The sequence below is a fragment of the Rhinichthys klamathensis genome, unplaced genomic scaffold (assembly GCF_029890125.1).
Source record: "Rhinichthys klamathensis goyatoka isolate OS25496 unplaced genomic scaffold, OSU_Roscu_1.1 h1tg000134l_1, whole genome shotgun sequence".
Lineage (NCBI taxonomy): Eukaryota > Metazoa > Chordata > Actinopteri > Cypriniformes > Leuciscidae > Rhinichthys > Rhinichthys klamathensis.
The window spans coordinates 80,865-107,958 of NW_026606669.1; the positions used below are offsets into that span (position 1 = coordinate 80,865).

Consider the following 27,094-nt stretch of genomic DNA (forward strand, 5'->3'; position numbering starts at 1 on the left):
TCATTACTGTAATATAACTGTAATATGTGGAAGAGTGTTGCTATTGTGTGACAATATTGTATCACAATAGGTAGCACTCCAAAGTTACTACCGAATCAAAACTAGTAAGCACATTATTTGTAATTGAAAGGGTTTAATAGCAGTATTTGGTTATGGTTACACTTGAAATAGTTACAAAACAGATGTATGAGATGATAAAAACATATACTATTAATCCTACCCAGCATGTATGTGAAATATTACCTGATAAATATTTATTGATATTGAAAAATCAGAGAGATGGAAGGCAGAGCTCAGGTAGAGTGGAAGATCAAAGCCCCTCAAGAAGAAGAGACAAAGAAAAGAGGAGGCAAAGAAAGAGTGCCCCAAGAAGAGCCCAGAAAAAGAAGAGACAGATCAATCGTTGCAATCTTCTTTTATACGTTCCTTGAACATATGACCAAAACCCAAATGTGAGACTCTCAAACTAACCAATCAGATTACAACTTCCCCCACCATACTAAAGGTGTGACAATTAATAGACCCCTGATGTATATTGGCCTACAGGCCTTGATCACTATCAGAACCTTTTTGCCTTTAGGAATTCCAAATGGCCCTTGGAGGGGGTTGAAACAGTAAAGCAATAGTCTGTTGATTTTTATCCTTACACAGGGGAAAATGTAAACACCTACCGGATAAATGAACAGAATGAACTAAGGGCTTAAATACAAAATGAGCAGTAATCAAGGTAAAACAGAACAGATGAGGGATAATTGGCGACGTCTGACAAGGAGAAGCCGGAGGGACAAGGAAGCTGGGTGGAGCCTTAAGGACAATGGTCCCAGGTGGAGCCGAGGGAGGGAGGAACCAAGGTGGAGCCGATAGGTCGATGAGCCAAGGTGGAGAGATGGGCTCGGCATGGGGATCCACTTGACTAGGCGGACCTGGAGACCAGAAGACCAAAGGCAATTCCACACAGCATAGTGGAGTAAAACTAGAGAGGAGCTGACGGGAACCAGCGAAGGCGGGGCCGACCGGCTGGCTGGCTTTGGGTGGGATCTCTGGAGACAGAGAAAAAATTAGAGCTGGGCGGAACCAGTGGAGACAGCGGAGACTTGAAGCTGGGCGGGACCAGTGGGGATGGGAGAACTCAGGAAACATCCTCTTCCAATTCCTCAAAATAATATGTGTGGGTGGAGCTTTCCTCCTTGCCCTCAAACTCCACGAGCAGTCCCACGGCAATGCACGGTGTTGCCGGCTCACGCACCTGGTCAGACTTTCTGTGGAGCTCAAGCTCCGGGGCGATGGTTGGCTCAGTCCTCTTGTCTGTCTTGTTCATCACGGCAGGCTCAGGCTCTCCTACTGCGGTGGGCTCTGGCGTTTGCTCCGTGCGTGGCAGGTGGCTGGCTTGGCTCTGGGTCCAGAGTTGGGTTGATGATGTCCTCCGCTGAGATAATGGTGTAAGCTGATCTGTTGTTCAGCAGCACCCACTTCACAATCTCGAGGACCAACACCGGACAGGCGTGCCTTACTTACACTGTTCATTTAGGCTTGTTTGAAAAAATACACTCAGGGTGTGGTCAGGGAAGGTAGTAAGGCATGCCAGGTCTAGAATGTCACTGGTGCGGTCCTCGATATTATTGCCTTGCTCTAAACAGAGCAGCTGTACGACCTGTAAACCATTTGTATAATACTCAATTTGAGGGTCCAGTATTCTGTCACAAAGTGGCTGTAGAAATGCACGAAGACTAGGGATTAGGGATGTGACGCTGAAGATATTTTCCCACCGGTTAATCGGCGTGTGACAACACCGGTATCACCGGCGGGGGCTTTTAAATCGCTAATTTAAAGACGAACGTAAAATGCACGCATTTGCACGGGCATTCAAATTGGTGCGGAGCAGCACTGTTTTGTTGTTGTGCCCCGAATTGGCGCTAATTTGAAAACAAAACTAACATGTGCACGGCTGCACATATCAACGAGAGCAGAGCGAGCAGAACAGATGCTCCGCACCCCGTTGACTCGTGTGGCCGAGCATATTTTAGTTTCGTTTTCAAATTAGTGCCAATTCGGGGCGGATTACTTGAATGGTTAGATCATTAGCCTATTGTTCTTAATGAAAAACACAACAACAAAACAGTGCAATGACAAATTCGCTTAAATAGGCGCTTTTACATTTCGCTTTGACACCAAATATTCCGCAGTCACCTTGTCAGTCAGCTCCTCACTCTCGTGATGAATGAAACCTGACTCCTGTTGCTGATCTGTGCGGCAACTCTCGTTCGGCTCACGATTTATTAAGCAGACATGTTCAGTTTAATAGTGTCTGTTCTCTAACTGAACTAAATTATTTTATAATTTTTTTTTTTTTTTTATCAAACCAACAGTGCCGCGGTGAGCAGGAGATGTAACCGGTGTTCCTTTTGAACACCAGTAACACAGACTATCGTAGCAAGCCTACTAGGGATCAAACAAAAACAGTCATTTTTAAATCCACAACAGAAAAACTCGCAGGGGAAAACATAAACACATATAGGACAAATGAACAAAATTAACCAAGGGCTTAAATACAAGGGGTAGCAATCAGAACAGCTGAGGGATTAATTAGCAACCAAGGAAACTATTCATGAACACAGGCAACCGGGAACGGAGCAAACAGTGAAACCGAAACCAAAACACAACATAAAAGAATATACGTTACAGAGAGCAGGTAATAACCATGCATTTTTAATTCTGATAATAGCTAATTTTGCCAAGTTAAAAGTGACGTGAAGGTAGGTAGATTATGATAAATTCGATTTAAAGCAAATAATCTGCAGAAATGAAATTTAGACATTTTTAGAATAGACAATTTAGGCCACAGAGTTGTATGCGTAATTTATACAACTTATTTATATATATATATAATATATATATATATATATATATATATAAAAGTTGCATTCAGAATCCACTTGGCTTACATTTTTTAAATGCACAATACATCCAATGTTGTTAAATGTATCTTTAATGAAGCATTAAAGCAAACGCAAGACTAATAGTGGTGCAAGTTAGGGGAAAATACTTTGTAAGGATGAATATAACTGCAGACTTATACGTTTATTTTTAGCAGTTTCAGCAACAAGTCTTTGTCTCACATTGCCTCCAAATGTATTCATCTTAACACACAATTTATTAATTTGTCTCTTTTTTCATGCTATACAGGTCTTCCACAAGCAAACAGGGACAAGATCTTTGAAGACTTGACCACAGAACAGGGATTCTACACATCAAAGGATTTCCTTCCTTTGGTTGCAAAGGCCAGTAAAAAAGGTACCAGAAGAGAAAATATTTTTTAACATGAAAATTATGTGAAATTACTGGCTTCCTTTTGAAAAACTGGCTACCTGTTGCCATCCTTTCACAGTAATTTTACTTATTTCCTGTTCTCTTTTAACAATATTACACTTACTGGGAGAAAATAAATGTGTTTATTACACGACTCTCCTGAATAATTTTCATTAGTGAGATTCAGTGGTCAAACTGTTAGTGCCATCTGGTATTTGATATTGGTTAAGTCTCTGTGCACTGAATTTTACTTACAATTTGTGTTATTTGTTGTGTCTTTTTCTGTGGCACTTGTTTTTTGCAGGCATGTGTAATTGCCGTTCGCAGCTGCCAAAGCTACATGGGAATGTGATAGTCCTAGGCGCAGGAGACACAGCGTTTGACTGCGCCACCTCTGCTCTCCGCTGCGGAGCTCGACGAGTCTTTGTGGTCTTTAGAAAGGGCTTTACCAACATTCGTGCTGTTCCAGAAGAGGTAAAAAAAAAAAATCAATTCAGCAGCACCTGCAGCCAGTGATAAATTTCTATTGAAGGAACATCTGTATACCCTACGTCCTTAAGACATTTTCTCTTTTTGTCTTCTTAAATTACATTTTGTGTGGATCTGACATGTTCTTTTATGGGGGATTGGGGGGGGGGGGGGGGGGGGGTTCACTAGAATTTGGGCAAACTCTCTCTCCATCTCTACTGCTGACTGAGATGACTAATAGTAAATAGATAAACTGACAGTTTACTGTGTACCTCTACAGAAAGAAATATTCCGTCTTTGTTTGAAATTATTATTTACTTGTATTTTTATTACTTGTATTTGTTTTTATTATTATTTTGCTTAATTTATTTTGGTGCTGCTCGTGGCACTAGAATTTGGGCAAACTCTCTCTCCATCTCTACTGCTGACTGAGCTGACTAATAGTAAATAGATAAACTGACAGTTTACTGTGTACCTCTACAGAAAGAAATATTCCGTCTTTGTTTGAAATTATTATTTACTTGTATTTTTATTACTTGTATTTGTTTTTATTATTATTTTGCTTAATTTATTTTGGTGCTGCTCGTGGCACTAGAATTTGGGCAAACTCTCTCTCCATCTCTACTGCTGACTGAGATGACTAATAGTAAATAGATAAACTAACAGTTTACTGTGTACCTCTACAGAAAGAAATATTCCGTCTTTGTTTGAAATTATTATTTACTTGTATTTTTATTACTTGTATTTTTTTTTTTTTATTATTATTTTGCTTAATTTATTTTGGTGCTGCTCGTGGACAGAAATAACACAGTTCACCTTCAAATTATCTTGTGCTGCGCCTGACAGACTGTTGCATAAAACCCTAAAATAACAAAAAATATTCCCAAATGGATGTGATGTATTCAAGGGACTTTCACTTTCAAAAAATGAGTGAATTTATATTCATTATCCACATTTCTCCTAGAACTCAATTGAGAACATAGCCCAGTTTCGAAAGCTATTGTCTCATTATTACTGATATCTTGCAAAATTCTATCTGTAATGTGGAAATGTTACATTAAATATCAATCATTTCAAATGGAACCATATCAAAGTTAACACCGCTAGCCATAGATTACACAACAGACAGTCAGAATAAAAGCGATAAAAGTCAGCGGAGAAAAATTGAATAGCCTTACTTAATGGAATAAGCTGACAGTAAAAAGATTCAGAGTTAAATATCTTTGAGAACTGAACTGAAATCTAGTGTAAAATCTTGAATGGTCTAAGCTGGAGTTAAATTTAGATCTTTGTCTGTGAATGAGAGGTCTGAGATAAAAATAAACATGTGAAACCATGGTTGGATAGCACACAGGTCCATGTTAAAGGCACCTTGTCTTTATTAACATATAGAAGGCTAAAGCTTTTTTTAAACAGTTATCACATTACATGAAAACAATTTTTTTATTCAGGTACAAACAACTAAAATTATATACAATAAACATGTTCAGAATTATACGTACATTAAAACATAAAGCTGAATTATGGTGTATTATGAGGACTTCATAATACACTGAATTATGGTGTATTATTATATGGTGTATTGAATGCACTGTAATGCATTCAATGTACTTTTATGCATTTGGATACGTATAAAGTATTACGTAAATGTAATGAACTATTGTAGGTAAATGGTGGTAGAAAAATGTGTGTGCAGCGAAAAATTCTCAATACATGTGTGCACTGTCATGACTTGAACAGAATTCTGTGGGTTCAGATGCGATATCGTCTTTCACTTTATTCTAAACAGTTTATGAATATCATTTTAATTAAAGTCTCACCTTTTTCCAGTTTATATTGTATACAATGTAAATGTATATACTGTACCTGGTGTCTAGGTTAGGTAGTGTCAAACACAATAGGCTAGATGATGAGGTATTTTTTTTATTGGGATTACCATTGGAAATACTTTCCGATCTCAAAAAGCAGAGTGGAAAAAGAAAAAGTAAAAGAGACAAAGTGAGAGAAGTTTCTGTAAAGGTGACCATGTTGAGCTGTTTTAATGGGCAGCACTTTATATAATAAGATTTATTTTTCTGTGGAGCTTTTTAACAAAGTAATTAAGACATATTCTTTTCTCAATGACAACTGTTGCAATGCTGCCATGGCAACAGTGTCAAGAAAGTTAAACTTAGAAATGTGTAACCACAGAAACTATTAGCTCTGCCTTTGCTGTGCGAACGTTCAAATAGGGGTGTGCTAAAGCACCGTGGCCGTAAATTATAATGGAGGAATTTTTATCAAAGGGGGTAGTTTTACTTCTACTCTGAGTTCATGTACATTTAAGGAATTAAGCTGATGCTTTTATCTAGAATGAATTATTAAAAAGTGTTTTAGCTTGACGTATGGTACCATTGTGATCAACAGATGGTAGGCATGCAGTTTAGAACATTATCTGCTAGGGAAAAAAATATTTGTGTACACATACAAATGCTTACTGGTACAAATAAAGCTTATATAGATACAATAAAACCTAGTGCAAATAAACAAGCCAATGCAAGGTTTCTTTTCAAAATAATAATAATAATAATCAGTTTGCAATGGAGTGAATTTGCAGAATGGGGGTGACGGGGGTTGACTTGCACGCAATGTACGAATGAAACCTTTGGAACTATTCTCTTTTAAGGAAAATGCTGACTCTAGATATTTAGCAGGAGGAATCTGTGTGGCTTGTCTGTGGTTGGTTTATGTGGTGCAAATGACAGGTTTGTTGTCCAGTGTGGCATCAGGGTTCGTGGCTCTCTGTGTGTCACAGTCACCACCTAAGCTCCTCCTCTTCACTCCAAGTCCCATCATCCTCCCTGGCCCACACCTGCAGGCACTCTACAATCACTGATCACCTTCACCTGTTTCCCATCATCAGGCCCATAAAGTGTCTCTTTCCCCTCACTTCTGGGTCTGATCTCGTCGCTACGTGACACACAGACTCTTCAACACTACTTACCTGCCTTCCTGTGGACTTTATGCAAACCTTGCCTTCAGTACTCGTCTTCAGTCTTCAGCCATTCGTCTGCATCCGTCCCCGGGATCCTTCACCTGCATCTGCAAAAGAGACTCTAGTTAATCTTCAGTTAAGTTAACATTCAAGTATCATCTGTCTTCATACTCATCATACCTCTGACTGCTTCTGCAAAACCTGTTTAATAAACTACTTCACTTACCACCTGTCTGAGTCCAGTTCCATCCCTGACAGAAGATCAGACCTACAATGCAGAATCCAGCGGAGACCCGAAGATGAGTTGGGAACTAGCTGGTCATATCGCGGCGGCGGCTCAGCAGAGCTTAAATCTGTTTGAGTACACAGAAAGGTTTGTTCTGCTTGTCGCCACCAGCACCCTAGACAGTGAAGCAATCAAGGCATGTTACCGGATGGGGGCTAGACAAATCAATCCGAGGGAGCTTCCAGATCTGACCGGTCTGGACTGGAAAGACGCGATCAATCGATGCCTGAAGTCCTTTATCCCTCAGTATGCCATCTCACAGCCAGAGCTTCACGTCAGCCACGTCCAGCCAGAGCTTCACGTCCAGCCAGAGACCGTCCAGCCAGAGACCGTCCAGCCAGAGACCGTCCAGCCAGAGACCGTCCAGCCAGAGACCGTCCAGCCAGAGACCGTCCAGCCCTCTTCGCCGCTTGTTCCGTCCAGCAACGAGCTTCCTTCGCCGCTGGTCCCGTCCAGCCCAGAGCTTCCTTCGCCGCTGGTCCCGTCCAGCCCAGAGCTTCCTTCGCCGCTGGTCCCGTCCAGCCCAGAGCTTCCTTCGCCGCTGGTTCCGTCCAGCCCCGAGCGATACCCGCTGGTTCTGGCCAGTCCTGAGCCAGCGCCTCCTGCCTGGTCCGTCGAACCTGAAAATTCTGTTCCCCAGTCTGTCTATGAAGTCCCACCCAGCCTCCCTCTCCCGCCGCCTCTCGTCTGTCTTCAGCCTTCCTCATCTCCTCTGCCTCCTGTCAGCCCTGTCACTCACCCTCTAGAATTCAGTGGATTAGTGGGCTCGCTGTGGGGCTTCCAGTCCCCAGCATCATCCTGGACTGTGGATTCCTGGGTTCCGCCTTTAGCTGCTTCGTCCAGGATTCCACATCGGCCCATCACTCCACTGTCTCACCCTTGGCTCTTACCTCCCTCAGCTCCACCGTGGTCCTTCAGTTCACCAGTTCCGCCAGGCTCCCTCGTCCCCCCGGATTCGCTTGGGTCCCTCGTCGACCTTCCCTCGCCTCTGGACTTCTCTCCTCTGGCTTCGCCTCGTCCCTTCATCCCCCCGGCTCCCTTGGGTCCCTCGTCGACCTTCCCTCGCCTCTGGACTTCTCTCCTCTGGCTTCGCCTCGTCCCTTCATCCCCCCGGCTCCCTTGGACTCCTCTCTCCCTTCTGCTCATCCTTTGTCCTCAGTCCCTCTGTCTCCACCGCGCCCTTCAGTACCCCCAGCTACACTTTGGTCGCCTGAGCCTGCGGATTCCCCCGGTCACTCTGAACCCTCTGCTCCACCGTGTCCTAACAAACTTCCGTCTTCTCCCTGTCATTCCCTGTCATCGGTTCCGCCTCTGTCTGTCATCGCCACCAAACCCCTTGCCCTTCAGCCTCCGTGGCTCCTCCCTCCATCGGCTCCACCATGGCTCGTCAGTCTGTCTAGTCTTCCTTCTGCCTGGTACCTGCCTGTCTTCAGCCCTGTGCCTAGCCCTGTTTCCAGCCCGTCGCCTGCTCCGCTTCCTCCCAAACCTCCTCCATCTCCTTTACGGCGCGAGGTCGCGCCTCCCGGGAGGGGGGAGTACTGTCACAGTCACCACCTAAGCTCCTCCTCTTCACTCCAAGTCCCATCATCCTCCCTGGCCCACACCTGCAGGCACTCTACAATCACTGATCACCTTCACCTGTTTCCCATCATCAGGCCCATAAAGTGTCTCTTTCCCCTCACTTCTGGGTCTGATCTCGTCGCTACGTGACACACAGACTCTTCAACACTACTTACCTGCCTTCCTGTGGACTTTATGCAAACCTTGCCTTCAGTACTCGTCTTCAGTCTTCAGCCATTCGTCTGCATCCGTCCCCGGGATCCTTCACCTGCATCTGCAAAAGAGACTCTAGTTAATCTTCAGTTAAGTTAACATTCAAGTATCATCTGTCTTCATACTCATCATACCTCTGACTGCTTCTGCTAAACCTGTTTAATAAACTACTTCACTTACCACCTGTCTGAGTCCAGTTCCATCCCTGACACTGTGTGGGTGAGAGTTGTTTATTGAAATGACAAGGTCTTGGCAAGGTAGTTTTTAGATGGGATGCACAGAAGGTTGTTTTTAATAAATATAACTTCAGAAGACAGCTGTTCATCTAGTTAGAACTGTTTGCCAGACATGAGTTGTTTTGTGAGGTACTTGGTTATCAGAGGGTGGAAAAGTGAGAAAAAAAATGTAATATCAGTTCAATAAGAATGATGGATAAAGACAGGAGAGGTGATGTTAACTACAAAACCATTTGGTGTACAGAGAGAACAGAATTGGTCTGAGTACTAAACCCTGTGGAACTCCAATGGGTGTGGAGATGAAGTTGATCCTTTCCATTATATCTTGTAGGTTCTTTTCTAAAGGTATGATGAAAACGATGTGAGTGCAGACCATGTAATTCAATCACTGTGATTAGGGCTGTTTTTGTTGAGTGTGCCATTTTAAAACTAATTTTCATCATTGAAGTTGTTCTTGCAGGTGTAGCCTGAGATGCACTTGAACAGAGCACACTCCATGTGGTTCTCCATTCTGGTTTATTTTATTCATTTTTATTTTTTCCCACTGCTGTTCATTATCCCATCAGTTGAGAACCACTGCTATTCACTGCTGAGGAAGGGCAGTAAAGATCCCCATAACCTGCCAGATGTCCATGGCTACAAGCCAATGTGAAGATAACCTGAAGTTGGGAGAGGTCAGGTTAAGGTGGAGGTGATGAATAGGAGTGTTAAGATGAAGAAAAGCAGGTTCGAAGAGGGGGTCGAAAGTGCAGGTGGAAGGGTTTTTATACTCTAAACGGTTGTGAACCTGGCAAATGGTTTATACTGCAGTGTTTTATTCAAGTAGATTCTTTAGGCTAAAGAAATTATGCACTGGTACAGATACCAGGAGATAGACTGGAAGGAGTAGGAGAAGCTAGTGGGTGAAGTAGTAAGTGGAAGGTACAGAAATGCTTTGCTGACTATTTTCCCTAGGAGGTTTGGGTCTCCAAAAAGTAAATGGCACGGTACAGTAAAATGGTAATGCTGTCTGTAAGCAGGCTTAGGAATATGTTTAGGTCTTCTGTGATGTTTTCTAGGAGTCCTACTTATAGCCAATACTTCAACTTCACTGTCATGACCACATTCTAAAGATGAATGCGTAAAGTTCTCTTCACTCTGTTTTAAAGCATTTCCATGTTAGCATACCAATTAGGATTACATGCTTCTCATTCGATTTCTGTTTTTTAAGATGGAGGTGGCCAAAGAGGAAAAGTGTGAGTTCCTGCCATTCCTGTACCCTTGTGAGGTAATCAAGAAAGATGGGCATGTCGTAGGCCTGCGGTTCTGCCGCACAGAGCAGCGGGATGATGGCACCTGGATTGTGGATGAGGAGCAAATTGTCCATCTGAAAGCAGACTTCATCATCAGCGCCTTTGGCTCCATACTGAACGATCCAGCAGGTGAGCTTCAGAAAGGACAATTGCTGTAGTTGGTTTTAATGAGCTTACATTTATATGGGTTTATTATTGTTTTCAACTCCTTTTTGAAGCTAAATATGTTGTATGTAGTAAGAAACAATGGTTTTATTTGTTTACCAGATAGTGTATTTTGAAGGTACCCAAATGAACGATTCCATTCACATTATTTTGTGCTGCACACTGGGCCAGTTAGAAACAGTTTCTCATGTAGTTTAAAAGAGCATGTTGGTGTACCTGTGTTCCATGTGAAAGATTTCCCCAGCGAGCCATCACAAAATCCAGACTGTTCTCTCGTCAATAAGCATTCAGCACCGCCCCACTTATCTTTCCTTAGCAGATTTTAGTAGCCACAGTGTGATAACCATCACTCTGAGGGAGAGGCAGGAGATAAGACCCTCAAAACGAGAGCCTTGTTTCATTATGGGAATCCTTTATCAATCCACCATCGCAAATACAACCTTATTTCAGTAGATTAGCCAAAAACATCAACCACACATTCACATATTATGTCTGGATCACAAATGTTGTGCTTTTTGACTATATATTTAATATTATATATTTTTATATTATCTTATTTTATATATATATTATCTTTATTATTACCTATTTTATTTGTATTTTATTTATTTTCTATTTATTATATCATTTTAAAAAATGCTATTATAACATACATATAGTTTTCTTTTACAGTTGTTTCTTTTTTACAGTTGTCGTTTCTATAGTTTCTCTATAAATTATATAACATATATATATATATATATATATATATATATATATATATATATATATATATATATAACATAATTTGGTTTGTCCCCATTTTGCTTTACCGATCCAAAGACTTAAAATGGAGGCAATAACATCTGATCAATACAAAGAGACACATTATCAGTGTCACAAATGTTCTTATTTGATGAGTGATCTATAAATAGTACAGAATCTTAAGCATTTTATGTTCATTCGCTTTATATTTTTTAAGATCCTAAAACTGTTTATTTCCAGGTTTAAATTGTTTTTTTAAGGCCAGATGTGGCCTCAGACTTTTGTACCCCGCTGTATATCATTGTGTTTATTTGTCGGCACACATTCATCCAGCTATTTTTCATCTCCTCGTGTTTTTTTTTTTCTTCTTTACTTAGCGTTTTGTTGTCCCAATGTTGTTGCTCTCTGGCGAACCTGTCATCCATCCTAAACACTGTAATGTCTCTGAGCGGAGAGTCGTTTCATCACCAGCTTGAAGCTCAGAGATAGCGAGCTTATAAATGCCACTCACTCCCTGCACCTTGCCCAAGATATGAATTACTTATCCACTTCAATGGCCGGTGGAGCCGACAGAAGAGGTTTGCGTTGCAGCGTTAGAGAAAAGCTGAGATAGCAAGAAATTCACCCCCTGCAATCTTGGGTGGGCAAGCTGGTCTGTGATTAGGTCACCACTGGCCAGCGGGATCAGCAGCTGACTGGCTACTTTTACCACTGTGGAGCCCATGAAGCATGACGTTGTTTGTATTCTGGCCTCTAGGTCTCAGAGCAATGCAGTTTTGAGACATACAATTATGTAGTTCACCAAAAAACTAAATCCTGTCATAATTTTTTTCCCTTATTCGTTACAAACCTTTATGATGTCGTGGAACTCAAAATGTGATTTTTTTAAGAATCAAGACCAGTGTTGTTATTGTTAATTAAAGCTAATACTATTAAATGTTGTTGTTGTTTTCTTTAATTAAAATAAAATAAAATACAAATATTTTATGAAAAAATTTAACTTAGACAAGCGAAAATTGGAAATGTTGCCTTTGTAACTAACATAAATAAAACAAGTTTAAGTTCAAGTACTAAAATTACTAAAACTAAAACTGAAATAAATTAAAGCTAAATAGAAATATAAAAAGCATATTTTTAACTTACTAAAACTTAAAATAAACTATTAAAATACAATTTAAATTAAAAATATATATATATATATTAACAAATTGTATATAAATATTACTAAAACAACACTGGCACATTCTGAAATTTCAATCATTATTCATTTATTATTTTTCCTCTCCTGTGAACTGTTGACTCAACTCAGGTTGTTGCATATGAGACCGCTTCAGTATTGGCTACAGACTCGAGTCCCGAGATGGGCATGGTGTAGCGGCACACATCGCATGATCATCAAGCCAATTTGTCATCTCTTATTGAGCCCTTGGACAGACCTTGCATTTCTACGGGCAGGGGTTCCCTTAGAAAAAGTGTCCACGCGTGTTGTTGTCCAAGACATGCCTTGTGCAATGGTCACTCTGCATTGGGCTCCTGGATAGGACCTCAACTACAGTGGAACATCAACTGCCTCGAGTTGCTGGCGATATTGCTGGCCCTGTGGAGGTTTTGACCATTGTTTCAGGACAAGCATATGTTGGTCTGGACGGACTAAACTGACAGCGGCAGTCTGAAGTCGCTGCGGGCCACTCACATCCCAGGCGAACTCAATAGCGCAGCAGACAAGCTCTCATAACAAGTGACAAGCGGTCCAGCTGATTTGGAGTAAATTCAGCGAAACTCAGGTAGACCTGTTCGCTTTCCAGGAACCATTGCCTGCTGTGGTATTCCCTGACCAAGGCCCCTTCTGCATGGACGTGCTGGCACACAGCTGCGCAAATATGCATTTCCCCCAGTGAGCCTGATTGCATAGATGTTGTGCAAAGTCAGGGAGGACGGAGAACAGGTCTTGTTGGTTGCACCTTACTGGCCCTCGCGGACTTGGTTCTTGGAGCTCATGCTCCTTACGAAAGTCGCTCCTTGGTGAAATCCCCTGAGGAAGGACCTCCTTTTTCAGGGACTGGGCACAATTTGACAACTACACCCACCCTCTTGAATCTCCACGTCTGGGCCTTGGACGGAACGTGGTAGACCTGGCATATCACCAGCGGTGATAGATACTATCACTCAAGCCAGAGCCAGGAGTGCCGGGCTATGAGGCGGTTATATGCTTTTAAGTGTAGTCTGTTCGCAAACTGGTGTTCTTCCAGAGGGGAAGACCCACAGAGATTCGCACTTTGGTCAGTGCTTTCCTTCCTACCCTTTTACCTTGCAAGTGTATGTGGCCGCCGTACTGGCACATCATGAATCAGATTTTCTCAGATGCGCCAGGAGGTTTAATCCTTCTAACCCATGCCTTATTCTTTCATTGGATTTCTGGTCTTACTTGTCTTACTTCCCCTAGGCAGAGTGCCTTCTCTGTCACCAGTTAATGTGCCTCTTCAGGTAGGACCTACCACAGAGGGCCCTATTTTAACGATCTGAAACGCAAGTGTCAAAGCGTAAAGCGCAAGTAACTTTGTGGGCGGATCCCAGCGCTGTTGCTATTTTCCCGGCGGGATAAATGCCTCTTGCGCCTGGCGCAAATCTAAAAGGGCTTGGTCTGAAGTAGCTTCATTATTCATAGGTGTGGTTTGGGCGTAACGTGAAATAAACCAATCAGAGCGTCATCTCACATTCCCTTTAAGAGCAGGCGCGCTTGTTCTAAAGCGGATTCCTATTATAACGGCGGATTTGCCAGGCGCGCGCCAGGAGCGGTTCACAGCCGAGGAGAACAAAGTTCTCGTCAGGGCCGTAAAACACAGAGAAGTGACATTGGGGATGGAGAAACCCACCCAAATTAACTTCTGTTAAACAGGCGTATGATAATTTGGGTAAATGTGTAAGCTACATGCTTTTATAATAAATTGTCCATCCACCCACCCACCCACCCACCCACCCACCCACCCACCCACCCACCCACCCATCCATCCATCCATCCATCCATCCATCCATCCATCCATCCATCCATCCATCCATCCATCCATCCATCCATCCATCCATCCATCCATCCATCCATCCATCCATCCATCCATCCATCCATCCATCCATCCATCCATCCATCCATCCATCCATCCATCCATCCATCCATCCATCCATCCATCCATCCATCCATCCATCCATCCATCCATCCATCCATCCATCCATCCATCCATCCATCCATCCATCCATCCATCCATCCATCCATCCATCCATCCATCCATCCATCCATCCATCCATCCATCCATCCATCCATCCATCCATCCATCCATCCATCCATCCATCCATCCATCCATCCATCCATCCATCCATCCATCCATCCATCCATCCATCCATCCATCCATCCATCCATCCATCCATCCATCCATCCATCGTATGATTTGCAAAAATGAAAACTGCTGCTTAGATGAGAGAATCAACGTGTATGCGCAACGCGCCACTGACTTTAGACTAGTTTTTTTCTGGTCAGTGGCGCAATTGTTTTATAGAACAGCAAAATAGCATGAGGGAAAGTTTGCGCCGGAACACGCCTCCTCTTTGCGCTGAACCGCCCCGGGGAGCGCAAGTGTATTTCTTAAAGGTGCCCTATGTAAAAATTGAGGTAAAATTATCCAAAAAATGAGCTACACGCATCAAAAGAATGAGAAGAAATAAGTGCAATGATGTCATTAAAAAGTTGACAAGTTATAGTGCTGCCGAGATATAAACCTAAATTAGCATGCTAAATTACTAGCGCCGGCCCGACTGGTGTCGTAATACCAGTTTCGGCCATGGGAGGCGGTATGCGGGCAACATACATAACCACCAGCCAAACTGCAGTACACGAATAACTCGCACGGCTTGTGGGCGTACTTGAACCTGATGTCAATCGCGTCTATATGAGACCGGCCTTTATAATTTAGTGTTGAGATGTTGTTCATTGAGTCTCTAATCTCTAAAAAATTTCCAAATGAACTGCGGTCTTACTATCGTGTCAATTGATTTGATTAATATGCGCGAGGGAGAGAGAGAGCAGGAGGACTGCGCTCGTGTTGTTTGAAGACGTAAGAGTGCGCGCGCGCGGCCGGGGCGCTCTCTCTCTCTGCTCGTTATAAGCCCTGTCAAGCGCAGCAGTCATTATATTCTACATCACTCACCGATGGAGGCGGGACAAAGCGGACGATTTGACGGTTTTAGAAGATTAACAACCCGAAACTAAAAAACAGACTAGAGTAGGCCAACTTTCTGGAGGTATACTGCCCCCATCTGGTATGGAATATGTGGAGTATGAATTTATTTTTTGGCAGACATTCCACATGGCACCTTTAACCGACGTGCGTCTGTGGAGGGAAAAGTCCGCTTTGCGCGGGTGCAAAATAGGAATGATACATGCGTCAGTGTACAAAGTCATTTGCGCCGAGTGCAAGATAGGGCCCCATGACTTCTTTCCATGTGTGGTACTTCCTGGTGGATAAGTCCATGTAATGCATTTTCCACATGTTAAAGGGGTGGTTGAGTATGATTTCACTTTTCTAACTCTAGTTAGTGTGTAATGTTGCTGTTTGAGCATAAATAACATCTGCAAAGTTACAACGCTCAAAGTTCAAAGCAAAGGGAGATATTTGCTTTTAAAGAAATCGTTTTTTAAGGACTACAACAAATGGCTGGTATGGACTACACCAGGGGTTTTCAAACTTTTTGTGTGTGTGGACCACTATTTGTAATCAAACATTTTCGCGGACCACCTCATAAAACACAGAATAAAATATGTCTACACACAGTCCTACCTGAATTAAAGCAACACCAAGTGACTTTTCCTCTGCGGTCGCCCTACAGGTTGGAAGCGGAATTGTCCATTACTGCTGTCGTAAATAATTTAGCCTACCGCATCCTACTGTGGCACGCACACGCACATGCTCTCTGTTTATCCAGCACTGGCTTTGGAATCAACAATGGCCACAGACAAGGTAGAGTATGATGCATAATTTTATGAAAGTGTAGTTGTAGTCTACTGTCGAGTACGCTCTACCTATCGGCAATTGTAACGCTTGCCGTAAAGCAAGTCAAATTTGTAGTTTTCTTAGGTCTCATTCACACTACAGAAACGCGACCCGATCTGCCAATCTTACATAGCGTGGATATATCAGATAAAGGACCGCAAAGTGGTGGCATAAGTGCATTTCACCATGTCACGACTTGATGAACCACTGAAACGATTTTGAAAACATTATTTTAAGCAAAAAATTCTTACTTGGTGTTGCTTTAATCCACACCTCTAAATAGGCTTACTAGCACTAAAACTGTAACTGGTCATCACATCAGTACAACAGGCTTGTTGGGCAGTTTTTGTGCGTCGGCCGACTAAGTTTTCTCGGTGTGTTCCGCACCGTCGGCTGAAATTGGTCCTCGTCGCCTTTTTTTCGGCCAATTCGACATGTTAAATCGGCGTCGGGCCGTCGGTGAAAGAGGGATCTCTGATTGGCTGTTCAGCTTAGTGAAAGAGTCAGTGCACGAGAATAATAGCGAAACAGCGAGCAAAGAAGTCAACACGGTACAGATAGAAGGCTGTTCTTATGTTACGTCATCTTACCTGAGTGTTCCTTGGCGAATATTTCAATATTAACATTTGCTAACCCTCAAAAAGTGACAACTTTAACTTAAACATAAACATATTTGTGAGGTATTTTGAGCTAAAATCTTGTGAAAAGGGCATTATACCACCCCTTTAATGGTGCTGCCCCTTCCAGCGCTCCGCGTAAGCCACCTGAAGATGGGACAGGGCTTTATGCAGAGAAGGTCGATCACTGCTGTTCCTTCTATCCCATGAAGTGAGACTATTGGATAACACTGAGAAAGCATGCCTTTTCCAAGCATAAAGAAGTGCTACGGAGACCACATCCTACCGGTAGGGAGGTGTCATGTGGAAATCACACATATGGACCGGCCATTAGGGCCGTGCTACATATGGAAGGTCTCTGGGGTAGCTCCGGTCTAGTTAAGGGGGAGTCAATACTGGCAGAGGGGGCTCTGCCAAGGGAAAGACAGGGGCTCGCTGACAGGGAAGACGGAAGTACTGTGGAAGAATACCCATATGGGATTGCTGTAGAGATCACAGCATATGGGCACCTAGCCTTGCACAGGGATCAACCACTGGTGTTCTTACGAGTGTTAGGCCTGGCATCAGACGTCTCCGCCATGCTGCCGCAGGGTACAGGAGGAACCCCAACAGGGTTCGCTAGCTAGGGAATCTGAGGAGCGAGATAGGTGCTTGTATCCGGTCTTTAGGAGGGGAATCTCGCAGCAGGCAAGACATCGAGTGGGTCCTCTGTGTTTACTGGTTACTTGAGGCAAGTACACAGGAGGACACTGGCTCTACACAAAGATTGTAAAATCTGGCAAACGTGTTGGGTGTCACCAAGCCCACAACTCTACATATATCAGCCAGCGAGGCGCTGTGTGCCAGCGCCCAGGAGGAAGAAACACTCCTGTTAGAGTGAGCTCTCACCCCCAGGGGGTACGACTCACTCGTTTGGTACGCTAAGATGACGGTATCTACTATCCAGTGGGCCAACCTCTGCTTAGAGACAGCCTTTCCCTTCTGCTAGCCTCCATAACAGACAGAGCTGATCTGAGGTCCTGAATTTCTGCGTTCGGTTCACATATAGGCGCAAAGTGCAAACGGGACAGAGCAAAGCAAGGGCTGAGTCTGCCTCCTCCGAGGGTGGCACTTGCAGGTTCACCACCTGGTCCCTGAAAGGAGTGGTGAACCTTGGGCACGGATCCGTGCCTGGGTCTCAGGAAAACGTGAGAGTTGGCCGGTCTGAATTCCAGGCACGATTTGTAGACTGAGAATGCCTGCAGGTCCCCTACCCTCTTTTCAACAAGATATTAACCCTTTGGGGTCGGAGGTGTTTTCTGGGCCCTGGAGGTGTTTTGACATGCCCTGACATTTGTACTTATTTATGTTACTTGTAAAATTTCCATGACTTAAGTCTGATTACACTGTATTCAGCACAAACTCTGCTACAATAATATGTGAGCAGCATGTATGTAAAAGTATGTAGTTTTGAGAAAATGACGTTTATGCATGGTTTAATGGCCCTATCAGGTGAATGAGACTGTGAGGGAACTAAAACAAAGAATGTGAAGAGATTTAAAAGAATGGCTTTGGATTTATTTACAACTCAACAAAAACCAAAGATACATAACGAAGAACAAAAAGGCACATTATTGAGCTCACTGATCTTAACAGAGAGACTTGAACAGTCTCACACCTTTGTGCCGTTCCTGAAACGGTTCCTGTTCAACATACATGTCATTTCCAAGCTGTTTGCTTTTTCAGTTTACCATGTTCATGTACTGAGACTCGTGTGAATGTCAGCAGGACTCATCAGTGGCAACTGGTCCCTGTAAAAAAAAAACATGGATTAAAAAATATGTATATAATGATGTGCCAGATAAATCATTTATAATAAGCACTAATATTACATACAAAAATAAGAATTGTCAATGTGGATTTCCTTGTGACTTTAATTCATATGTGTGCATTTTCAGTAATGCATCCTGTTCCCCCCCTTTCGTCCATCCAAAGTGGCTTTGTGTCCTCTAAGCTGTTGCATTTCTTTATGTCAGCATCTCTCCTGCCTATGTTTCACACAGCATTCCATCTTCTAATGCAGCTTAGCAATGACTAGTTGTATGAGAAGTTTCTCTGGAGAGTACTACTGGATTCTGAGAGGAGGCCATTTCATTTAAAGGGAAGATCTCAGGAGTCTCTTAGATTTGTCACACTCCACAGCCCGCGCGTGTCTGCGTGAGACGGGGAGGGGGGAGGGGGAGGAGGGAAACAAACAGGAGGGTGTGAGGATGTTTTTTTTTTTCTGAAAGTGATGAGGCCGGCAGTCTTCATGATCACTGGAGCGTCAGGCGAGGAGAGCTGACGGAGGGACTAGGGGATTGGTCTTGAAAAAAGAAAAGGGAAAATATACTCAACAATAACAGCCACAGCAAAGCATCAACAGGGCCGTCAGGGTTACAAATTCCTCTGCTTGTCTCATGCAGGAATCCAGAGGGACTGTCATTTCTTCCTCCATCAAAGACATGTCTTCATTTTTCAGCTTAAACAATATCCAGCACTCACTAAGTGAACAGTTATGTGTCCTCAGTGGCACCAAAAAGTATTTGGTCACTTATAGAGCCCAGCCAATCGAAATCAAAGTTTTGTGGCTTTGAATCGACGTCTACTAGCTTTGAAAACATGGATATGCTTGTATGCGGAGGTCCTTTCTTGGAAATAGACCAAAATATTGGTGACTCATCCTGCACAGATTTTAGTCTAATCAAATAATTATTAGAATGAGAATGTCCCTCCCCATAATATAGTGCAACAGTGACAGTCACCTTTTTCAGTGGCCTTGGTTCCAGAAGTATTTTGCCCGTCGGAATTTTAAAATAGGTCTTTAATAAAGCATTGAACCAAACCAACCAGCTACAAGGTGAATCACAACATGACAAAGTTTGATTTAAAGAAAGAAAGTAATTTAAAATCAAACAAAAACACAAAGGTACAAGACAGCCCAGCCAACATTTCCATGTGGTACCCATTTGAGTTTTTGATGGGCTGTCACTTGGGCCCTCCATGGGCAACCCAAATGGGGTTTCTAGGAACTAGACACTAGGATAGTTCCCCAAGAACTAACTCCACCACCCCCGGGCCATGTTCCTGGTTGCAATCACACCAGCAGTAGAAACTCTAAAACTCTAAACACTGCATTTTTGTGTGTTGTGGGTTTCGTGACGGAGATGGAATGTAAATGTATAATTTATGTGATTGAAAGAGCAAAAAGTGGGGCTAAGAGACAAAGGGGCAGATTTACTAAACAGGGCGAATTAGCGTGAGAGCGCAATTCCAAAACAGCGCCGATGGGAGAGGAAAGTTCTGTTCGTGATCTACTGACGACGCGCAAATAAAAGAACACAGACGCAGGCAGATTATTTCCATAATGACCAACGTAATCTACCAGGTAGCGTCTGGTTTAAGAAGTGCTTTTTTTGGCTGGTAAATAATGGTGCAAACACCAGTACCTTGACAACCGCAAACCTTAGTAAATCACCTTGCGCGATTCATTTAAATAATATCCTCCCATAATTTTGCGCCTGAAAGGGAAACTCCTTAGCCTGGTTAAAACCAGACCATTCTCAGTTGTAACTGAGTTATGGTCTGGCAAAGCATCATAGACAAATCATTTCCAGAGGGGCGTCACCAACGGACGTCGCGGATAGACCTAAAACCAATCAGAGCGATGAAGGAGATGACGTATGCAGAGCGGCGGAGAAACATCTCTGAGTGTTGTTCTTTGCTCGGTTTTTAACAAAAAGGAAACGTTCAAATCGCTTAAAACAGACGTGATAGCTGATTCGAACGAGTGATGTTCGATGGCGGCATCCATCTTTGTAATGTAGGCTACAAAATCTGCTTCAAAATCCCAGCGCTGTCGTCATCGTGTAAAGCCCGCCCCAACGTTTCTGATTGGTGCCGCGATTTCGACGGATTGGAAATGGCCTTGAATGAGCTCTTTGCCAGACTAACTTTCAGAGCAAATCTAAATTTGCCGGAAGTTGTCTGGGTTTTCCCAGGCTAGAAACTCCTACAAATGCATATGCAATAAGGTCAGCCGCAAAAATCACTGTCCATGCCTTTTCAGTGCTCATTTTTCACTCCATGTCTTTAGTAAATCCTGACAGTAGTGTTTAACGCCAAAAGAGGGTTTGTGCTGGCGCAAGCTGTTAGTAAATCTGTCCCGAAATCTCCTATCCCTTACGAAAAAGAAGTATACTTCCAATTCATACATAACTGTGTTTATATATATATGATCCTATTTAGGCTTTTAATTGTATAGATTTTGACTACTTATAATTGAATAATACTTTTTCAGGTACTATGTTTTAGACTGTTTGTGGAAAGTGCAAAACACAGATGGAGTAGATCGAGTCCAACAGTCATTTCATCTTCATGTGTTGCGCTTCATTTCATTTGGAAACATTAAGCAGTTTTAATTTACACGCTGTTTAATGTTTGATGATCACGTTATTTTACACTTGAGTGAGCAATCTTCTATCACTTGTTTCAGCTTCTTCTCCTGTGTTTTGATCCAGAAATTCTGTACTATAAGACATGTCATAGCGCCCCCTACCGTATAACATTGAAAACATGGATAGCTGGAAAATTCAGTCAATGGTGGGGAAAGAGTAAAGTAGAATTAAAGTTAATTCTTATGTACACTGCCAGTGGATTAGCCTACACAAAAATTCAGATACGCAGAATTAGAAACATATCTGTTTTATATCAATATTCTAATCAATATTTTCAAACAATGTAAGTTTCATAAGACTGTATATGAAAAACTATGTAAAAAAAGTATATTTAATAGGCTACTCGATCAAAAGAGTCAACACAACTACAAGCCAAGTATACTTCGAATACTTAATTATACTTTTATAAAGTATAATTAAGTACAGTACAAGTACAGGACAAATATACTTGGATTTTTCTCTCAGTATAAGTCAAGTACACTTAAGTGTAATTTTAAGTATTTTTCTGAGAATTATATAAAATGTAGACTGAAAGTATGCTTTCTTATTTTTAGTTGCAAAGAAGTATACTAACACTTATCAACATATCAACCCCACAGACAACAGGTAAATGCTGTTATCTCTGTTCTCCATGTTCGTGGAGTAATGCTGCCTTCATGTGCTATCAGAAATTTCCCACCTCGCACTTCTGAAGTCACATACAAATTGAGACTTGAGAGGTTGTTCATGTCCGTTTCGTATGCTTTTGGCCAATCAGCGTACACTTACATCACCGGTAGTTCCTATCAACCTTATTCCTACGCCCCATGACGCTTTGCACAAATTATGGGTGTAACTTCCGTTAAGCTGTAAACAATAAGTGAAAGGCTCGCTCTATGAACGCAAAAATACGTTGTTTTTTTTAATTGTCACAATGAGATTGACATTATTCTACTCACCCTTCAACCATCGAACATTAAAAGGACATTTAAAAGTGTAAAAGCATCAACAAGGTACTTTCAACAGACCATGAATAACCACAAAAGAGCGATTCATTCCACAGCAATAACGGACCAGTTAAATATCACTGTAGTAATATATATCTGTATTATGTAACATACGTTGCCTTAATCAGACATGTTCATTAACTTGATACTATTTCAATGTGATTTCCATCATTTTGACAGATAATAAATTGTATTTACCTGTGAAAACAAACCTGGAAAGAGACGTGAGGATTTGAGGAGAAAATTGAGAGATTCTTCATGCATTCCAGTGAATTATTAATTGGATATATCGTAAATTAAATCCGGAGAACAAACCACAAAGTATATGCTGTCCTTTTTCATACTATTACAGCAGAATGCAAAGGTAAAAAAAATAACCATGAGGAAAAAAATGCTGCGACTGAAAAGAGCTCTTTGCCATAGATATTCCTGTTATAACATGTCACGTTAAAATAACCAAGTGTTACTTTATTCTCATGATGTCTGAAAATAAAACATGAAGGAAAACTGACAGCTCATTGAGTCAAACTGATGGATCAGCTTTATTTGTAGGGCAACCTTATGATTTGAAATGATTCATTTCAGTCTTTTTGAATGGAAGTTCCCCAAACCGGAAGTGCCACCCATAATTCAACACGCAGTAAGCTTCTCAGGAATAAGGTGGATAGTGATGTTTTAGACCCTACTCTGAAGCAGGAGCAAATTTAGTTCCCCCAAAAGGAGTTCCTAGAACTAAAATCGTTCCTAGTTCCTGCAGTGCGAACACGCCAAAAAGAGGGTTCCTCCGCCAATAGTTCTAGGAACTATGAAAAGGTTCCTCCAGTGCGAAAGCCCCTAATAATGGGGCAAAGGAGGGCTCCACACAAAAACCTTGTTGGTCCCACATGGACATGTTGGCTGGGAGTATACTTAACTGCTTTAATGAGGGAAAGAACTACAATCCCACAAAGCATTGCAAAGCATTGATATAATCGACTTAAAATTATAAGAAATATAAAACTGTTGATTTAAAGTTGTTGATTGTGTATATAAACAATATCTTTTAAGTTTATTGTAAAAATATGCATATATTTACACTAATATTTAAGTAGTTTTAGAGCGTAGGTAGACTGACTCTATTACTGTACATCATTCACAGTGCTTCATGGGAGTGGGTGGGCACTAAAGTGTTCTTTTGACGCAATTTGTTGCAATTCTCCGATTGGTGGAACTTTTTCTGCAGACTCGTGGATAAATGTGGTTTTTCACCAGGATTTCTGCTGTTTAAAATAAGCTTAAAAAAAACGTCTCGGGTTATGACTATAACCCTTGTTCCCTGAGAAGGGAACGAGACACTGCGTCGTAAGATCGACACTTTGGGGACGCTCCCTAAGCGTGCGCCTCTGAAGTAAGAATGAAACTAATCCAATCCTGATTGGTGTTGCGTCGTGATGTAACATGTGACGGCATAACCGGATGCATAAAAGTGACGCTGACACATACACATATCAGCTCCGCGATGAAGCAAGGCGCTCTCAGGCCTCGAGGGGCGTGGCGGGACGACGCAGTGTCTCGTTCCCTTCTCAGGAAACAAGGGTTATAGTCATAACCCGAGACGTTCCCTTTCGAGGGAACTCGAACTGCGTCGTAAGATCGACACTTTGGGGAACGAATGCCCACTAGGCCACGCACCGAAGACAGGCCTGCCCCGGAGTGAAACTGATTCAGGCACTCAGCTAGGACGAGAGCACATGTGCGCCAGGCGTACTAGGGAGGTGCAGACTATAGAACCTAACAAAAGTGTGTGGGGTAGCCCAACCGGCTGCCTCACAGATCTCCTTGATGGGAACTCCCGAAAGGAGGGCCCTAGAGGACGCCATGCCTCTAGTAGAATGAGCCCTAACGGCCAAAGGTGAAGGCAAATTGTGCACCTTGTAGGCCTACTTATGGTTTGTATAGCCGGGAGCCCCTAATAGGTGATCCAAAACACACTACAGTAGGTCCGACCTCCTCCAAGAAGAGGACCTCTCAAGGTAATACTCGGAACTCTGACTGGCAGAGCAAGGAACCTCTCCTTTTCTGCCGACACATGAGGTGGAGGATGAAATACTTGCAGGACCATGGACCTAGCCGTGATAAATTGCACTTAAGGCACATAGCTGGGTCTCGGATGCAGGATGGCCTTAACTCCGCCGGGGGCACACCCCAAGCAAGCTGGCGATAATGCCAGGGCTTGGAGATCTCCCAGTCTCTTTAAAGAAATAGCTAAGAGAAAGGCTATCTTGAACGTGAGGTCCTAGGCGAAGCCGACTAGAGGTATTCGAAGGGAGCCAGGGATAGCCCTTCGAGAACCACCGCCAGGTCCCAGGAAGGAACCCTGGACCTGACTGTCGGTCTCATCCTCCAATACCATGGAGAAATAGTATGACCAGTTGGTGCCTCCCCAAAGGCCCAACATTTAGTGGTGCATGGAACGCCGCAATGGCAGCCACGTACACCCTACGTGTGGATGGGGAGAGATTCGCAGAGAAACGATCTTGAAGAAACTCCAGAACTGAAGCCATTGGGCAGTTAACTGGGCCTAACTCAAGTTCTCTACACCAAGTAGAAAAATATTCCACTTGAGGCCATATAATCTCCTAGTAGTCGGAGCCCTAGAGATAAGTATGGTTTCGACCACCCCAGATGATAGACCAGCATCTAGGTACTGAGCCCCCTCAGAGGCCAGACCCACAATTTCCACAGCTCTAGTTGAGGATGGAATATAGTGCCCTCCGCCTGAGACAACAGACCCCTCCTCAGAGGAATCTGCCATGGCGGAGCTATCAGGAGTGAAATTAAGTCTGAAAACCATACTCGGGCTGGCCAAAACAGGGCTATCAGAAGAAGACTGATGCCCTCCTGACGGACCCTCTCTAGGACTCCCGGGAGCAGAGCGATCGGGGGAAAAAGTGTACAGGCAAAGCCTTGGCCAGGCCTGTACCATGGCATCCAACCCCAGCGGGGCTGGATGAGTGAGGGAGAACCAAAGTGGACAGTGGGACGGACGTCCCTCGAGACGCAAACAGATCCACTTCCACTGGTCCAAACCTCTGCCATATGAACTCCACCACCTCTGGATGGAGTCTCCATTCCCCGGGCCTCAGCCCCTGCCTCGACAGGATGCCTGCTCCCTGATTCAGAACCCCCGGGACATATAATGCTCTTATAGATAATATTTTCCCTTGGGACCATGAAATGATCTGATGCACCAATCTGGATAGAGGGCGCGATCTGAGTGTCCTTTGTCGGTTTAGATAAGCTACCACTGAGACATGGTAACCTTTGATGTCTGTGAGGAAGCTCCTCAGAGGCCTGCACACAGCCAACATCTCTAGGCAATTTATATGCCAAGAATGATGATGGTCCTGCCACAGACCCCTGGCAAAGCGGCCGTCCGAGACCGCGCCCCAGCCAGCGAGGGAAGCGTCTGTCGAAACACTTTCCCGGCGACATGACGCCCCTAACACTGGCCCTTGGGACAAGAACCAAGGTTTCTTCCATATTAATAGAGAACGAAGGCATCTGCGCGTAACCTTTATTATACGGAATGGATTCCCCTTGGGGAAAAAACCCTTGGCTTTGAGCCACCACTGAAGGGGCCTCATGTGAAACTTGCCCAAAAGAATTATGTTGGATGCCGCTGTTATGAGGCCCAGCAGTCTTTGAAATTGCTTTACAGTGATGGCCTGGCCTAGCTTTATCCCGGACACCATGGCCAGGATGGATTCGATACGAGCGGGAGACATACGTGCCCGCATTGTACCGAATTCTATACCACGCCCAGAAGAGTAGTCTTCTGAGCTGGGTCCAACACATTCTTCTTAGTGTTGAGCCTCAACCCCCGGTTCTGAAAGTGGCCAAGGACGACATCTCGATGCCGAACTGCCATTTCTCGAGACTGGGCCAGTATGAGCCAGTCGTCGATGTAATTCAGTATACGGATGCCCTGAAGCCTCAGTGGAGCCAGAGCCGCATCCATACACTTTGTGAACGTGCGGGGAGAGAGTGCTAGGCCGAACGGAAGAACCCGATTTTGGTATGCTTCGCCCCCGAAAGCAACCTCAGGAACCTCCTGTGACACGGAAGGATGGAGACATGAAATAAGCGTCTTTTAGATCCATCGTGACAAACCAGTCCTCGGATCTGATTTGGTTCACGATAATGGGAATAGTAAGCATTTTGAACCTGAATCTCCTCAAAGAACGATTCAAAAAGCCCTAGATCTAAAATTGGCCTCAGTCCGCCATCCTTCTTTGGAACTATAAAGTACCGGCTGTAAAACCCGGACTCCCTGTCTGGTAGGGGAACACATTCTATGGCCCCTTAATTCCAGTAGAGTCTGTACCTCTTGTTCCATAACCCGAGCCTGTTCTGGAACCACTGCAGTCGGTACCACCCCAGCAAACTAGGGAGGTCGGTGACCGAACTGCAATCTGTAACCATATTTTATAATATACAGGACCCATATAGATATATTCGGACGGCATTGCCATTCTTCTACAAAATCTACTAAGGGAACCAGCCCCTCGAGACTGGCCTCGGGTATTTTTCGAGCACTATTCTCAACTTCCTGAAGCGGAGGACCGGCAGGAAAAAAGTCGATACAGATTTTGTGACCATAGTTGGTGCCCTATTGCAAGCTTTTGGGGCGAACGCCACGGTGTGCGTTCGCTGGAAATCGATGTGGCCCGAAGCGTCAAAGACGGCGGGACAAC

At 43.4% G+C, this 27,094-nt stretch overlaps 1 protein-coding gene across 3 annotated transcripts in view; it reads left to right on the top strand.

Moving 5' to 3' along the window:
* Positions 1-27,094, top strand: part of dpydb (dihydropyrimidine dehydrogenase b) — a 162,307-nt gene that overhangs the window by 67,774 nt on the left and 67,439 nt on the right. For all 3 annotated transcript variants that reach the window (XM_056256973.1, XM_056256974.1, XM_056256975.1), the window contains 3 exons: positions 3,184-3,291; positions 3,611-3,780; positions 10,254-10,464. In XM_056256973.1, coding sequence (XP_056112948.1) covers positions 3,184-3,291; positions 3,611-3,780; positions 10,254-10,464 — 489 coding nt within the window. The remainder of the gene's footprint in view (positions 1-3,183; positions 3,292-3,610; positions 3,781-10,253; positions 10,465-27,094) is intronic.